General features: G+C 36.4%; 1 protein-coding gene across 3 annotated transcripts in view; it reads right to left on the bottom strand.

Annotated features, from left to right (window-relative positions):
- LOC136039845 (sodium-dependent nutrient amino acid transporter 1-like) overlaps window positions 1–15982 on the bottom strand; it is a 33027-nt gene extending 17045 nt beyond the window's left edge. Inside the window, exons 1-3 of one of the 3 annotated variants that reach the window (XM_065723769.1) lie at window positions 15869–15982; window positions 12206–12301; window positions 5309–5585 (exon numbers count right to left, since the gene is read on the bottom strand). In XM_065723769.1, the coding sequence (XP_065579841.1) occupies window positions 5309–5585; window positions 12206–12301; window positions 15869–15922 (427 nt within the window). In that variant the 5' untranslated portion in view covers window positions 15923–15982. Of the gene's footprint in view, window positions 1–5308; window positions 5586–7340; window positions 7435–12205; window positions 12302–15868 lie in introns of those variants that run through there. The other 2 variants (XM_065723770.1, XM_065723771.1) reach the window with 2 other exon arrangements.
- Window positions 15983–17070: the final 1088 nt, after the last annotated feature.

Raw genomic sequence — 17070 nt, forward strand, 5'->3', positions numbered from 1 at the left:
GGCATTAATGCGATATAAAATACAAAAAGAGAGACAATGCTCTTGAGGATACAAAACAGGTGTTAGAACAAGACAAAAATTTGCATTGACTCCTTTTCTGACAGAGATCTATTATGGTCCCTGGGGTTCCATAGTAGAAACTCGGGCACCCAATCCCGGGGCAATAAATACATGTGAAGGAGGAAGAAGGCCCCTCCAGTGTACACTCCCCCAACCCTTTCGGGGTACTTGCAAGACTGTAGACCTTGATGACAACTATATACCAACTTGAGGAGTGGTACCCTTCGAGGAAATTATAGCACAGTAAACAACACAGCATTCGCACGGGATCCTGGTTGATGGATCATTCTTCTGGGCTTGGTCTGTTTTTATTGGAGTTTTGGGCTGGAAAACCTCTTCCTATCTAATTTATCAACTATGGATTGCCTCCCTTTTGTAGCATACTATTTGTAGGTATGAATATATAATGAATCGGAGGTAATAAGCTTGGGACTGTCTGCGCGAGATTTCTGCTCTTGTTCATAGAAGAGCATTGCCAAGTGCTGAAAATCATGTTGCGACCAAGATGGGTCCAGGATTGTGCAAAGTCTCCATCGATACTGGAGGTCCCAGGGACTTCTTGCTGCCCGGCTCTAAGCCGGCTTAAGCGCTTTATTGTAGACTTGAGAAGATATGTTGATCCCTGTCCTGCACTGGTATCCGAGATCACTGCCTTTCCTGAGACCAAAATAATTTCAATGATTTAAAAAACATGAAATTCGGAACTTGGAATGTTACGACGTTAAAAAATAACTATCGTACCAATCTTTTGACTGATGAATTCAGACGAAATGGATATTAGGGTTTTTAGAAGCTCATATCCCAGGGGTAGGAAGAATGAAATTAGGTGATGTAGAATTTGCTTACTCGTGCGGGAAGGATGGGGTACAAAGACAGGGAGTATAGCTCTTGATGAATGAGGAAGGTGCTAAGTCTTGTTTAGGATGGGATGGTATTAATAACAGAATACTAATTGCTCACTTTATGACTAAGAAGTTCACTTATAGTAGTATTTGCCCCTGTTGAACCGACTAACGAAGATACTAGTGACTCAGCTGAATTTCACTTACAGTTGCTGAAGCAAATAGACATGGTCCCAGGTAGAAATATGGTTTTTTTCTAAGAGATTTTAACACCCAGGTCGGAAAAAACAGGGATAGATGGTATCCTAGTCTAGGTAAATTTGGTGTAAGAAAAGAAAACAGTAACGGCTACAGACTTTTGTAATTTTGTAGGTATAAAAATCTAGTTATAACCAATACAGTATTTGGTCATAAATGTCGCATAAGTTGACATTTTATTCACGTGATTGTTGGACAGCAAACCTTATTGATTATTTTATAGTAAACCGAAGACTGGCATGATCAATATAAGATACTAGGGTATATAGGAGTACTGTTATGGATGTTCAAAGTAAAGATCATTATCTAGTATGTCTAGGGTTAATTTGAAGCTGAAATTTGGGAAGGGTAACTACCTCCCGGGAAGTTATGATGCTGGTAGACTCCAGGATGAGAATTTGAGAGGTCTCCAGGAATAGTTGAATACAAAACTCTAGAGTTTAAAATTTTACAGTGTGGAAGGTGGTTGGAATAATTTTAGAAAAAAAATTTATGAAGTTACTGATGGTGTCTTAGGGAAGAAAGTTAAGACTACAGCTTGGAATATTTTTGAAAAAGCTTTATGTTTAATAGAGAGGAAAAGATGCTTGTAAAAGAACTATGTGATAGATCACTACTAGTGATACTACTAGCACTACTAGTGATACTACCACTAGTGACTCTACTAGTGATAGATCATATGAAAACAAAAAGAATGTAAAGAAAGTGGAGAAAGTATTAAATATAGACTGAGGAGGTGTGAAGTGGAGGCCATGGATAAAATTGCCGAGGATTTGGAAGATGCGACTAGACGGAATAATAGTAAAATATTATCCTGGTATGTTAATAAATTAAAAGGAAGTGGTGAATCCAAACTTGTCCCAGTTAAATATAGGAACAGGCCCAAAATTAGTGATAAGGAAAGAGTTATAGAGATATGGGGGGAACATTTTGAGAATGTACTAAATCGAGATACAGTTGCTAGAAAAGATAGAGGAGAACTAAAAAGTTTGTGATGCCTTCGATGTGGAGGAAGGTTTGTTTTGTGAGGAAGAATTAGCGACAGTACAAAAAGGATTAAAGTTTATTAAATATGGTGGCCCTGAGGTAGAAGTAAGTTACTGAAGATTATGAGCATAATCAAACAGTTCGTGGTAACGAACTGTAGTAAGGAGCGACCCGGCTCAATAGTATCCAAAGCTCTAAAAAATAGAATTTTGATACCAATAGCTACATCAAAATAATCGCATTTTAATGCTGATTTGAAATCAAACAGTTCGTGGTAACGAACTGTAGTAAGGAGCGACCCGGATCAATAGTAACCAAAACTCTAAAAAATGGAATTTTGATACCAATAGATACATGAAAAGAATCGCATCTTAATGCTGATTTGAAATATATAAGTTTCATCAAGTTTAGTTTTACCCATCAAAAGTTACGAGCAAGAGAAAATTTGCCTTATTTTAGAAAATATAGGAAAACACCGAAATCGCACCATCAGACTCAGCGTATCAAAGAACCCTATTGTAGAAGTTTCAAGCTCCTATCTACAAAAATGTGGAGTTTTGTATTTTTTGCCATAAGCCATATCACGGATGCGTGTTAATTTGTTTGTTTGTTTTTTCCCCATGGGTGATCGTATCGACCCGGTGGTCCTAAAATCTTGCAAGAGGGCTCATTCTAACGGAAATGAAAAGTTCTAGTGCCTTTTTTAAGTGACAAAAAATTGGAGGGCACCTAGGCCCCCTCCCACGCTAATTGTTTTCCCAAAGTTAACGGATCGAAATTCTGAGATAGTCATTCTATTCAGCGTAGTCGAAAAACCTTATAACTACGTCTTTGGGGACGACTTACTCCCCCACAGTCTATATGGGAGGGGCTACAAGTTACAAACTTTGACCAGTGCTTACATATAATAATGCTTATTGGGAAGTGCACAGACGTTTTCAGGGGGATTTTTTTGGTTGGGGGAGGGGTTGACAAGAGGGGGTATGTTGGGAGAACTTTCCATCGAGGAATTTGTCATGGGGGAAGAAAATTTCTATGAAGGGAGCGCATGATTTTCTAGTATTATCTAAAAAAAACAATGAAAAAATAAATATGAAAAGTTTTTTCAACTGGAAGTAAAGAGCAGCATTAAAACTTAAAAGGAATAGAAATTATTACGCATATGAGGGGCTCACCTCCTCCTAATACCTCGCTCTTTACGCTAAAGTATTTTTAGTGATTCCTATTTATTTATTCTACGCTTTTGTGATTCAGGGGTCATTCTTAATGAATTGGGACAAAATTTATTCTTTAGTGTAAAGAGCAAGGTACTGACGAGGGGGTGAACCCCTCATATATGTAATAAAAACATGAGATTACAAAAGTTCGTTACGTAAGCTAATTTATAAGTTACGTTTATCTTTTACTAATAAAAACATTCGTAAAAAATTAAATGTTCTAGTTGCCTTTTTAAGTAACCAAAAAATCGCAGGTCAACTAGGCTTCCTCCACCGTTCCTTTTTTTTCTCAAGTCCGGTCTCCGTAGGTAGCAAATCACTTGTTAATAATATAATACCTTTTTAGACTGAGAGATGATGCAAACAAAGTTCTTAGAGAAGAACAGTGCGGTTTTTAGGAAAGGTAGAATATGTGTCGACCAAATTTTCACTCTCAGGTTAATAGTTGAGAAGTGTCTTAGTTGTCAACAACCTTTGGTCCCCAGTTTTATAAATTATGAGCAAGCGTTCGATTCTCATGATAGAAGAGCTTTAGCAAAGGTCATATCCTTGTATGGTACAACCGACAAGCACATTAAAGTTATTAGTGGTAAGTACGAGAATAACACTGCTGCGGTTAAGGTAGGAAATGATTGCAGCTAGTTTTATATTAAATCAGGAGTTAAGCAGGGTTGTGTTCTATCCCCCTTTATATGGACTACTTTGATGGACTTCGTCTAAAGGAGCACATGAAAGGCAATTGGAGACTAGGGAATCAAATGGGGAGGAAAAATAGTCCTGGACCTAGATTATGTTGATGAATTAAGCATCCTAGATGAAAGTTTGAGCAAAATGAATGTGCTTTTAGAGGTTTTGCTAGTTCAGGGTGCTAAAAAAAGTTTTAAAATTAATTACTAAGTCACTAAGGCTGAGAATAAGTGAAGATGAAAAAGTTATGTTGGGTAAAAAAAAGATTGATCAGGTGGACAGCTTCACATACCTTGTTAGAATTATTAGTAATGCTACATATCTAGTGACTGAGTGTACGAGTGATAGACGAACTGGATTTTAAATTGAACATTTGGGCAAGTCAGTATGGAATTCACTCTATGATGGTGTTAAGGCAGCTGAACACCAACAGTTATTTTAAAAAAAGAGTAAAATATTTTTGTTGGAGGGTTTAGGAGTCACGATTTAGAGAATAAAGGTTATTTTTTTTATATTATTAATTATAGTTGAAATGAATTTAAGCTGTTATTTAAGCTAAGTTGATTTATTGCTTAACATTTTTTGTTTAATTGGCTACCAGCACAAGCCATGGTTTTATCGCAGCTGGTTGTATTTTTGTTGTTGAATATTTTTATAATAATGAATTTAAAAAAATAATAATAAAGATGGTGGGAGCAGTGAAGATGTTAAAAATAGAATTGCCAAAGCTCGGGGTGTTTTTTTAACAGTTAGAGAAGTTTGGAAGAATAGGAAGAGTCTTTAGATAAAGATTAGAATATTGGATGGTGCTGATAAGGTGCGGTCCTAGCTACGGTGCTGATGCTTCCCAATATCAAATACCACATGTAAACAGTGGGCCAAGCTCATAGATTAAAGCCCTTTCCTTGGGGACTGTGGGGGTCGAGTCATCCTCAAAGACATAGTTAGTACATATTTCGACACGATTGAACAAAATTGCCATCTAAAAATGTTGATTTAGCCCTGGAAAAGAGACACCAGCATAACCGCCTATCACGCCATATTCTATGGGCTTCGGTTTTTTTTTAATTTGTCACACATTTCTTTTCACAATAAACTTTTACTTTTAACATTAACCGAAAAAATAGCCATCATTCCTGAATTAGTGCTGGATAGTGATTTTTTCTCATCAGACATTACAAGAACGACATAAAAACAACACTAGGGATAAATATAGAATCCGAAGACAATAGAGCAGTAAGAATAACATAGGCATACCTTTTACGATCGGTGCAACCTCCCAAATTTTCACTGATCCGTAACTTGAAAATTGGCCCATTGCCATTTCCAGGAAATAAAGAGGTTTTCCAATAAAAAATAAAACTACTAAATAGGGAATCAAAAATGCTCCCCCTCCATTTTCGTAGGCTGTAAACGGAAATCTCCAAATATTTCCTAAGCCGACAGACATTGAAATACATGACAATAGGAACTCCCGTGGGCTTCCCCATGTTGCTCTCTCGTCGGTAGTTTCCACATCTAACTTGTATGACTTCTGAAAAACGAATTCAACGAATTAGAATTGCCAAATTTGGCATATTTACTCAAAATTTGCTTTTATAAATGTAAGATAAGGTAAATAGGTATAATAGCATATGTAAATAGGTATAAGGTTTAAGTATCTTAAGTAAAACATGCTATGAGGCTGCTAAAGGGATTCATAAGGAGAGCGAGATGGCTAGCTAAGAAGTGTGATTCATACCAAAAATATAAGGTTTTTTTAATCATTAGAATCTTGAAATAGTAGGAGGAGGTTACAAAAACAACAAAATGTTTTTATTGGCAACAATAGAGATGAATATAGAACTGACAACAATCGAAGAACCTTTCAAAGGTAATTATTTTTTCCACGTGATATTTGATGAATAAATGATAACAGTACCATAGGGGATCGAGTGGAAACTTTCAAAGTTTGTTGGAGGAGCTAATAAAACCTCGAGTTTTGACGTCCAAACTAGATGGTATTGGTCGGTTGGTATACTGAAAACGTCTGGAGTCTGTGTCAGTTATAAATTATAACCAACTCCGAAGCCCTGGTTATAACCGAGTGAATCGTTGCTGAGTTCCTTAGAAAGCGGCATCTCCTATTTTTCATTGAATACAACTAGTGAATCCAATTATATTAGTACCTTTTTGTTTAAGTTACAGCTGCAGACTCGTCGTAAAATCATTTATTTCATGGAGCACATAAGCCTTAAAATACCAAGGGCAAATAAAAAGGGTTTGTATCCAGAACCCATTGAACCCATAAAACCATAATTTTCGAAGATTTTACTTTTAGCTGCTTTCAAATCCTGAAGTTTTAAGGACAGCACCATATTTTATAACAGTGCTGCCACTTAAACTATGATATTGAACACGAAATTTCAATTTGACAACCCTTTTTGCCCCTAAGATTCAAATATCAACAATCCATGGATTGTTCAAGTCAAATACAGCTTCATGGGAGGGATAGTCTAGATCATTTAAGTTGTTTAGTGATGCTCATTTTATGTCGCTTTTTCACTAACGTTTTATTTTTTAACCCCCTAACTTTAAATAACTGAAATAAACAAAAAATCAGAGCCTTACCAATCATAGGACATGTGTACGTAGTCCTGTACTTAAGGGCATGTGCACGTAATTGGACGTAGGCCTATTTTCTTACTAAAAAATGAATGTCAAATTTTAAAGTATGCAGAAACTTGTGTAAGGTTCGACTTAACCAACGGAAGCGTTTAGATTTTATTTTCACTGTCCTTGGTGCTTTAAGAAATATGAACTTTATACTGTTAGTAGAAACGACTCACTAGCTTGTTTGTTTGACAATATAAGTATATAGCCCAAATTACCCATAGTGTTATTTCTTTTCACACAAGAGATATTTGCAAACGCATAATAGGATTATTCCTCCCAGTGGTGTTGATTCAGGGAAATGCAGGGGGTGGGAGTTCATTTTTATTGATGATGAAAAAAATTCTTTTGAGGAAAAAATATGGCTATTAATTTTTTAAACAAAGAAGTTTTTTTAAATCTAGGAGGAAGCAAGAAAATTTTTCGACTAATATTATCATGGATTTTGATCAGGTATGGGAGTGGGGTGTGGCAGGGCGAACAAATTTGAAGTGCTTTATTGATTTGAAAGGATGTTAATGTTGTTGTTAAATAACAAGAAGTGATTATTTTTGGTATTTAAAAGGGAGAGGGGATAAGGATCAGACCAGGAAATACCCTTCGAGAGTTTCATCAATATACATTTAATGTTACTTACAGATTTGCAACAGAGAATCCGTTTCATCTTATTTACTTTTTTTAGAACCTTCTTTTGGCCTGAACTCTGATAAACTGACACAATTCAAATGTTCAGCAAATAAGGTCAACTATTTACGGTACCTCCCGTAAAATTGATTTCCGCAAAAACAAGATTTATTTGCATTTGTATTTAACATAAATAGCATAATGAATTTCCAAAAAAAGGAATATATGCTAACTTCTTATCCTTTTGAATCACAGATTTGACGTTAATGCAATAACTGATTCTTATGAATGATAAAATTTAGAATCACAGGAGTAGGCCTATATCTGCATAAATACATTATAATGAACAAACAGAAGAAAAAAAATTATTGAATAGAAGATTATCCATATAAACTTTTCTTCGGGTGAAGGGGAGGGAAAAGCAAAAAAAAAGGTTGGATATAGTTTCAACCTTTTTATTGGCAGTGAGTGTCAAAGAGAAGATTGACCCTCGCCAACAAAATTTAAGACTATAAAAAGAGAACTTTATTGAATATCAAATAATAACTCTCGTTTGTCCTCCAAAATTTACAACTTAGTCCAAACTTTGATGAACTTAGCACCCTTTAATTATTTCAGTCTGATATTTTCCAGCATACTCGATGAAACCCTGTTTTCCTTTTGGTCCAAGATGAATTCCCAAAAAGCTCAACGTTTGGCAACCTTCCATTTGTACAATGTAATTCTTAAGTTTTTTATGATTATGACCATAGAAATTGAGCACAATCCCTATTTTATTCCCGCTTATAGTCAGATACACTGTCGTTCAGGAGAGTAGCTAAAAATATGCGTAATTTGGGAAATTTTGAGCATAATTTTGATAATTTTTCAATGTATCCTAGTTTCAAATGCCAGCTTAAGCTCTGTAATTACAGTGGGTTCGATTTTTGACTCTTAGTTCTCTCTTGGGTACAGCTTCTACTCTGTATCCCCCCCCCCCTAGCTATTCACGTCCAAAAGAGGCTTCCTATTAACCGAGTGAAGCGTTCCTTCGTTTCTATGAAAGTGACACCTCCTATCTTTTCGTTAAAAATTAATGTTCCCTTTGGAATTTTTTAATTCTAGCCGGCCAACCAATTTTCTATGGCTTATTGTTCTACTCTCTTACGATTTTGTATGTCAGCAAAAGCTGACAATTTTGCTAACATCAGATTCCGAGCAAAGGTTCCTATCTGTTCACCAACTAAATTATATTCTTTAAGATGAATGCACATGATTAAAAAATCAACAATGGTTAGATAAGGGATAATTTCCCTATTGTTTCAATTAAATGTAGGTCTTTCCCTAGGAGATATGTGGTTCATGAATGAACAAATATAAAACAAATGAGTCCAATCACACAAGTACCCTTTACGTAAGCTACAAACTCATCGTTTATTTCAGGAATCGCATATACCTTAGAGTACCAAGGGAAAAAAATGTATTGTTTGTCTCCAGAGTCCATCGAACCAATAAAACCGTAATTTACAAAGATTTTACTTGTAGTTGATTCAAAACCATGGAGTTTTTACGGCAGCATAATATTTTTATCAGTTTTGTCGCTTAAACCATAAAAATGAATACGCAATTTGAATTTGGCAACGCTTTTCGTATTTCATCAAAATCTAACAATCCATTGTCCAAGTCAAATACAGCTTCAAGGGAAAGATAGCCTATATCCTCTTAAGTTTTTTTTGTCATATATGCTTTCAGATTGTTTTGCCAAATTATCATCAACATTTTTTTTTAATTTGTACCCCCCCCCCCCCTATCACTAAACAACAAAAGAACCGCAAATGAAGGTTGACTTATTTTTCATCAAAAATGATTCCGAATTTTTAAAGATGCATAGGTGTGTGTAATTTTATTCTTAACAAATTAAAGCAATTAGTCTAGTCTCTGTGTTTGACAAGTAATATTCTCACAAAGGATATTTTCCGATACACAATAGAACTATTCCCTCGGTGGCGCCAATTCAAGACAATATAGAGGAAGGGGCCAATTTATTTTTTAATTAACATACAAAAAAATTCACTTGAAAATACCGAGAAAATATTTTTCAAAATCTAGGATGGATCAAGAAAATTTAGAGCATGCAAGTGTCCCCTTGACAGTCCCAATCCTGTTTACTCAATTATTATTATTTTTATCATATTATCATTTTTATCATTTATTATTATTTTATCATCTATTATTTTTATCATGGATTTTGATTAGGTATGGAAGTGGGTGACAGGGCTAACAAATTTGAAGTGTTGAACCAATTTGATCGGGTATTTACTCTGCTGTTAAATAGCAAGTAACTGACTATTTTTGTAATTTAGCAGGGAGAGGGAGCATGGACGAGACCAGAAAAATTTCTCTATTAAGGCTTTGATGTTCATCAATCTACACTTTAATGTTGGTTACAGATTTACAACAGAAAATCCGTTTCATCTCATTTACTTCTCTTAGAACCTTCCTTTTGCGTTTTGCCTGATCAAAACACAAATCAGGTCAACTTCGTACGTTGCCTCTAATTGATTTCATTGAATATTAAATGTCTTTCATTTGCATATGTATTTGACACTGTTAGGATAATGAATTGGCAAAAAAAGGTAATATATGCAACTTCTTCTGCTTTTCAGTAACAGATTTGATGTAAATGCAATAACCGTCTCTTACTGCTTAAATATTGAATGATACAATTTCAAATTATAGGAGTAGACCTATATATAAATAAATGAATTATAATGAACAAGCTAAAAAAAAATCCGTTTTTATTGAATGCAAGACTATTAAAATAAACTTTGCTTTTGGGGGGAAGGGGACAGAGAAGTAAAAAAACGTATTCGGGTGGCTAAGGCCTCAACCTATTTATGGTAGTGAGTGGCAAGTCTAAGAGTGATCCTCGTCAACAGAAACCGGGACTATAAAAAATATATTTTATTTGTATATAAAACAATACCTCACGTTTCTCCTGCACCTCGATCTCCTCAGTGATTATTGGCGTTTACCCCACCCTTCCCAAAATTATCCCCCGTAAAAGACCATCCCCAAAAATAACTCCTCCCGTTCACGCAGGGGTTGATTTCCAATCACTTTCAACTTATAAAAAAAGCACTAGAACTTTCAATTTCTGATCAAATGAGCATCCTCAAAATTTTCTACGACCATGGGACGGATGTGGGGATTAGGAATGGGCAGTTCCACTCCTATACAGAATAAATTCTGCTTATTTTGGGTTTTAACGTTTCTCATTACTTTCGTACTAACAGCATAGACAAGAAGTACTCCCAGAAATTAAGATAGATTAAATGTCAAGTTCAATTTTTTTATTCATCCTGGTCTACGCTTTTATTATGAAAGTAATAGTACCATTAAACCCCAAATTGATCAGAATTCATTCCACTTATGAAGGGGATTGCCCCTTGTTTCATCCTCTACACTACCTTACGGTCATAGAAACTTTGGGGGGTGCTCATGACATCAGAAATTGAGAGTTCGAGTCCTTTACTTATAAGTCGAAAGAGGTTGGAGACCAAGAAGCTGTAGGCGGGGGTGTTTTCCACGGGGAGGGGTATTTTTCATGGGGAAGGATATTATCTTCGGAGAGGTATTTTATGGGGTGGTATTTTCAAAGGGGTAAACGCCGGCTTCCCTCCTAAGCAATTTACAACTTAGTCCATCTTTTGAAGTTCACTAGGTGGGAGTCACTTGTGCCGAATGCTAACCAATTAGGGAATACCATCTCTGTGATGAAAATGAGGTGCGTTGACACGCCCACCGACCATCAAAACAGACTTGTTTACTGTTGCCCACTGAAATGTAAGTGGTATCAACCAATTATCAACAAATTTATGGGTCTCAACGTGAGTTTTGTCACAGAGCAGTGTTCTTTAAGTTTAGTTATTTCCTTTTTTTAATTAAACCCAATTGAACCTTGTATCGGATCTAAGTTTGACTAGTTCCTATATTTAGTGAACTTGGTTAAACCATTTATCATGTGCATCACTGAGACCGATCTAAACTATGAAATCTTGAACGTAATGACGGTGCTAATTAAGGAAGAGGAGGTTTTGCTGTTTATCTACAGATTATATATCATATTTATGCCTAAGTATAACAGATTTAGTTAAAAAAGACGCTTTGTGGGTTAGGCTGATCCTCCAAAATAAGTGTGATTTTTGGTTCATAGCTAAACCCTCCAACCTGTCAGACTACTAGCTAACTTGAAGCCTCTCTAGAATGTCTTTGGGTAATTATGCTAGGTCTGCCATTATCCTTCATGGAGTCTTCAACATCCATCATAGCGTGTGACTTCGCAGCAAAAATACTGATAAAGAAGGACTGGACTAGTATGAACACTCCCTTCCCCAACTTTTTGCCCCTTCCGATTTTTCTTGAACTAATTTCAATTTTTTTCGAGATTTATCATACGCCACTGTTTTATTTTTTTTTTAATTACGTTCTAATGCAATAGGAAAGAACAATTCTACAGGACCATACTACTAAAGGAATATTTGTGTTACCTTGAATATGACAGGGATCATGGCAAAAGTTCATCAGAGTTCTGATAAAACTTTATTTACAATCTCAACAAATAACTTAAATCAAATTTGTTTAGCGACTTAGGTGGCTTGTGAGACTTTTGCAAGAACCGGCCACCTTTGAAATACAATTTTGTAAGAGCAAGAATGGTTAGAGAAGATACAGATGGATAACTTGCACGACTTGGAGTAAAAGACGAGGGATAAAGATTTTCTTTGACCATAGTTAAAAAATTTTGAAATGAGGTCAAGAAAAAGTAGTAAATAAAGTAAAAATATTTTATGAAACAGGAGAGCAAGTGTTATGAAAACAACTTGGGAGATAACTTACTTGGTTGTTTGACTCATTATTCAGTTCTTTGTTTAATGCTGCTTTTCCTTCACGAAGAATACCCTCATTGACATGCCCATTAACATCTCCGTATCCCTAAAAATAATTATGATAGTAGAAGTTAAATGCCATTTGACTGCTTAATCATTAAGAATCAATTAAGAGAGGTTCGGAAATCCTCGAGAAACATCTAAAAAATATATAAGAATTAAATTAAAGGGTGGGGCCTGGGGCATGGTTGTCAAAATAGCACGGAATGGAATGAAAAGGGATACAGAAATTAAGAGCGAAAAAAATGTACAATTAATAGTTGGACTTTTATTAATCCTTTTACGATGTTACTGGGTAACACTAGTAAGTGCTCGTTGTTTTCTTTTGTTTTATTCTCAGTGACTGATTTAATTTTTCTGCAAGGAAAAAACTGAGAACGAAAAGAATGTAAGAAAAGGTAATGAAAGTTAATTTTTTCCATTACTTAATTAGATACAATATGAAGACAGCTCTAAATGCGTATCTGTATTCTCTTTCCGAATATACTGATCTTCTCCAGCCTAGAATTTCGTTTTCACTATATCCCTAGAAAGCAGAATTCAACCACATTTTTCGTACAGCCTACTGTTTGAGATGTGGCCTGTAAGTCAGATACCCAAAACGATCCGTACCTAATTTCTCTGGAAAACATCTTACAAAATACTACTCCTTTTTCCGGAGTGCCCAAGCTTCAGAACTATGCTTGACCGCTGTCATTATAATAGTTTCCAATATTCAAATTTTGGTTCGCTGACTTATCTTTACATGTAAAAAACCATGGGACTTGACTATTCTAGTTTTAACATCTTCACCACACCCACTGTCTATACTAATAGAACTACCTTGGTAAGTGAAGCTCTCCACTTGTTCTATCTTCTCGTTACTCAACATCACCTTTTCAACATCACTTATTCCTAGCGTCAGAGACTTAAACTTTTTTAACCTATTTTACTTAAACTTTCAAACAGGACAAAAACTTTGTTCTCGTTGTTTAGCACGCCAGCGTTCAGGAAAGTGATGCTAACAACGTAGCAATTATATTTGCCAAGGCCATTAAGAACTTACCAGCATTTAAATGTTTCACTTCAGAATAAGAATTGAACCATTGTTACAGCTCTACCTTATTTGTCAATGATCATAGCCACCTGGATCTGAAGGAAATTCACGTCAAGTTTCTTACCGAAGGCCACACTCAAGTTGCTGCCGATGGTCTTCACGGCAATATTGCAAAGGATCTCTGTGATTAAACAGCTAGATGATTTTTAATGTTTTTTTGCACGGTTATCAAAGAATAACGACGCAAAGTAGAAGTATCAACAATGAAATTGAAGGTTTTCGAATGCGGAAAAGTGAAAAAAACGTGGGCAAGCTGATGCTCAAAGAATCTTACTCCAAAAGATATATCTTGACGAAAAGTGCAAAGAATGCAGAAGCACGAACAGAGGCATTAAAACGGCGACAAAGAGGATATATAACGAGAAAGAGGCGACAAAGAGGATATATAACAAAGAGGATATTAAAACAGTGACAAAGAGGATAATCGTGGATATTCTTTTTCCGTATAATCCACTACTTTTGCCGTGTATGACATATGAATCGTTTATCCTTGAGGACAGAATTTCCAGTTTCGGTACTGCTGGTTATTCTTTTTCGAACAGGGGTCAGTCGCATGACTCAGTAAGCTCATCCAGAGCCGACCCAACTATAAATGGGTACCCGGAGAAATCTGGGAAAGTAAAAAGGAGGGTTGCGCATAAGCACTAAGCACAGTATGGCTAGCTATCAACCCCCCTCCTCCACCCATTTTACTTCCTGGCTGAAGGGCCATGAAAAGGCGATCAGCACCACCAATAGGGATGGTCGAGTCCAGTGCAGTATTCTTTATATTTTTTTTCTTTTTTTTATTGCCTTAGTTCATATTGTGGGTGAATTGTAGGAAAATTCGTGAAGTTTTTTTTTTAGGTTTTCTGCAAAAGAACTAATATGTTAGTTTATTTCTATAAAATTTGGCAAGCTTTGAATATTGAGTCAAAATGCTGAATTGGCCTATTTTCGTCCAACAATTTTTTCATAATACCATAAACTATAGAATAAAGTTTCGTTTTCCATGGGGTTTGAAACCATCCGGTTGACACCATTAAATATAGTGGACTCTTAATCAGGAATTTAATTGCTTAATATATCAATATTTACTTTATCTTATAAGAAATCCGAAGTCAAGAATTGACACAAAGTACTTTTTTTAGAGTCTACCTGATATTATCTCAAGCTGATAGGCGAAAAAGAAATAAGTTTCATTCTGCATCACAAAGCCATCCACCCCGATTTTTCTTTCGTACTTTTATGTGCTCATTGAGGTTCCTTTGATAGCCTGCGTACACTCACCTAAGGAGTCACGGATGAAAACTTAAAGCTGCTTGAAAAACAGTTTTTGGCCCTTTTCCTGGCCCCATTTCCGAAGGGATTATTGTTTTGGTACGTGTATCATTTTCCAAAGGACTTGCAGATATAAATTTCAATCTAGCACAAAATAAATTTCACGCCCCTTTTGTATCTATTTTTTTAGAGAACCATGCTCCATTCCTAAATTTCCTCGTATATTTGTTTCTTTCCATTTGTCCTAGTCATGATACTTTGAAGCTATTAGGATGATACTTTCCTTGGCTGCTTTTTTAGGCCCCATTGCTGGGCAGAAAACTCGTCTTTCCCTTCTCATTTAAAATGTCAGTTTGGGCTTCTCCGGGCTAAGAAATAAAAATAAAACAGTGGGTTGGGTGTGCCACCCCAAACCTCTAACCTTATGCTATAAATCTTATTTGTAAACCATGTCCGATTGGAGCAATTTAAGGCCCTTACCCCTGGGGTTTTGTGGAGCAATGTCTTCCAAGGAAGCAGACTTATTTAACCTGTCACCAGTGCCGCTACTAGCCAAAATGTTTGGCGGAGGGAGCAAGATATTTTACCAACTGGCTGGTCATTTTTACCGATTGGTTTTTGTCAATAATTAGCATAGTATTCGTTTCGATTACAATACGCAAAATCACTGCACGAGTCAGTAAAACCGCCGTATTTATCAACCGAGATTTAGGTTTCGGTACATACTATGTCACCATTTTAATCCTGTATATTTAACCAAATAGAGAACTGCGGTACCATCTGTAAAATCATTGCAGGAGTCGCTAAAACTGGTGTGTGTACCGACCAAGTTCGAAACATCTGCAGATGACATATTAGTATTTTTGTGGTCTTTATTGAACGAAACAAAGGATTTTAGCAGCTTATTTTTTTTACCGAGTGACCAAAAATATTGGGGTGGCGTCTCCCCTCCCCCTATACGTAACGGCCCTGCCTGTTAGTATTTTGAGAAAAATGTTTGTTTCAAAAGTTTTATCCAACAGATTACAGGCCATGGATGGTCCAAGGTGTTAAACAGAGCAGGGGAGGGAGCTGGCTGCCGTTTCACCGATAATAGGGCACTAAAATTTTCGATTTTCAGTTAAATAAGTCCTTCCCTGTTGTTGTAACCACTCATTCTAGACGAAGCGGCCACGGTCCAAGACCTCTGAAGTGATGCTGATTGAACTTATGATAGCCAGCCATCCACTATAAAATCCTTAGAAATGGAAAGCTTACCACTAGATTTAAAGTCGAGCAAACTGAACCATCCGAATTCAGTAGCACTTTCATTTTGGAAGACTTTTTCCAGTGCTTCCTAAAGAAGCAACAAACTCGTATTAAGCAGTTATTCAAGCCTTTGTGCTGTTAATTATATGCTGAAAAATAGTCTAGCCGTGATATATAGCTTTACTGTTAATTGCAAGAAAAGTACCGTAGGACCTTAACCTTTACATACATTGCTTTGAAGTTATTACTCAAAGAACGGGAATTTTACGATCATGATCAAAACGACAATACGACAGTCTTCATCTTTTACTGTTTTCCGGTACTTTACCGGCCTTAATTCATCTGGATTAGCAGGGGACTATATTTCAAATACTTAATTGTAGATATGCAGGAACTCTATCGTGGTATCAAAATTGTAGAATAGTTTCATCTTGAATAGTTTCAACCTTGGAGTCCTAATTTCACGAAGGTAAATGCTCATTGGATGGGACAGGGTCGAGAAACTGAGTTATAGGCAGTAACTAAAACAAATGTTCTTATTTTATAAAAATTATCTGCAAATGTCATTTTCCCCTTCGAAGATTACATAATCTAAGCGTTATTGTTTTAAAAGGTGAAATACCCAAGTGTATAATTTTCCTATCAGTAGTTAGGGGGTTTCACTTTTAAATGGTGCTTACTCCGTTCGAAAACGGTGCAAATCCCGATCTAAACACTTTTTTAGCTGGTGAGTATTTGGCAAAGTTTCTTCAAGGTGCAGGTGTATGTTATGTAAAGGAAAGGGTTATGTAGGGTAAGGGAAAACCCTGCAAGGCTCACCAGCGGAGAAAGCTTGAACGCGTCAAAACCTTACAAACAATTCAAACGGGGGCCCTGTGTGAGCAATTCCACCGGGACCCTAGCAAACAATTCCAACAGAGGTCCTAGTGAGCAGTTGCAACAGGGTCCTTCCAACCAAGTCCAACAGGAGGCATAGCGAGCATTTCCGACGATGTCTTAGCAAAAAATTACGACAGAGGTCATAGTGAGCATTTCTAACGGAGCTCTAGCAACCGGTTTCAACGGGGACCTTAGCAACCAATTCTAACGGAGCCTTAGCAGTCAATTCCACCAGGGGCCCTTGCATCCAATTTCACCGGGCCTTTATGAACAAATTCCAACGGGGGCCTGGTAGTCAAGTGGGAAGCCCCCTGTTGTGACAAAGGACGGTG

The sequence above is a fragment of the Artemia franciscana genome, chromosome 20 (genome assembly GCF_032884065.1).
Source record: "Artemia franciscana chromosome 20, ASM3288406v1, whole genome shotgun sequence".
NCBI lineage: Eukaryota > Metazoa > Arthropoda > Branchiopoda > Anostraca > Artemiidae > Artemia > Artemia franciscana.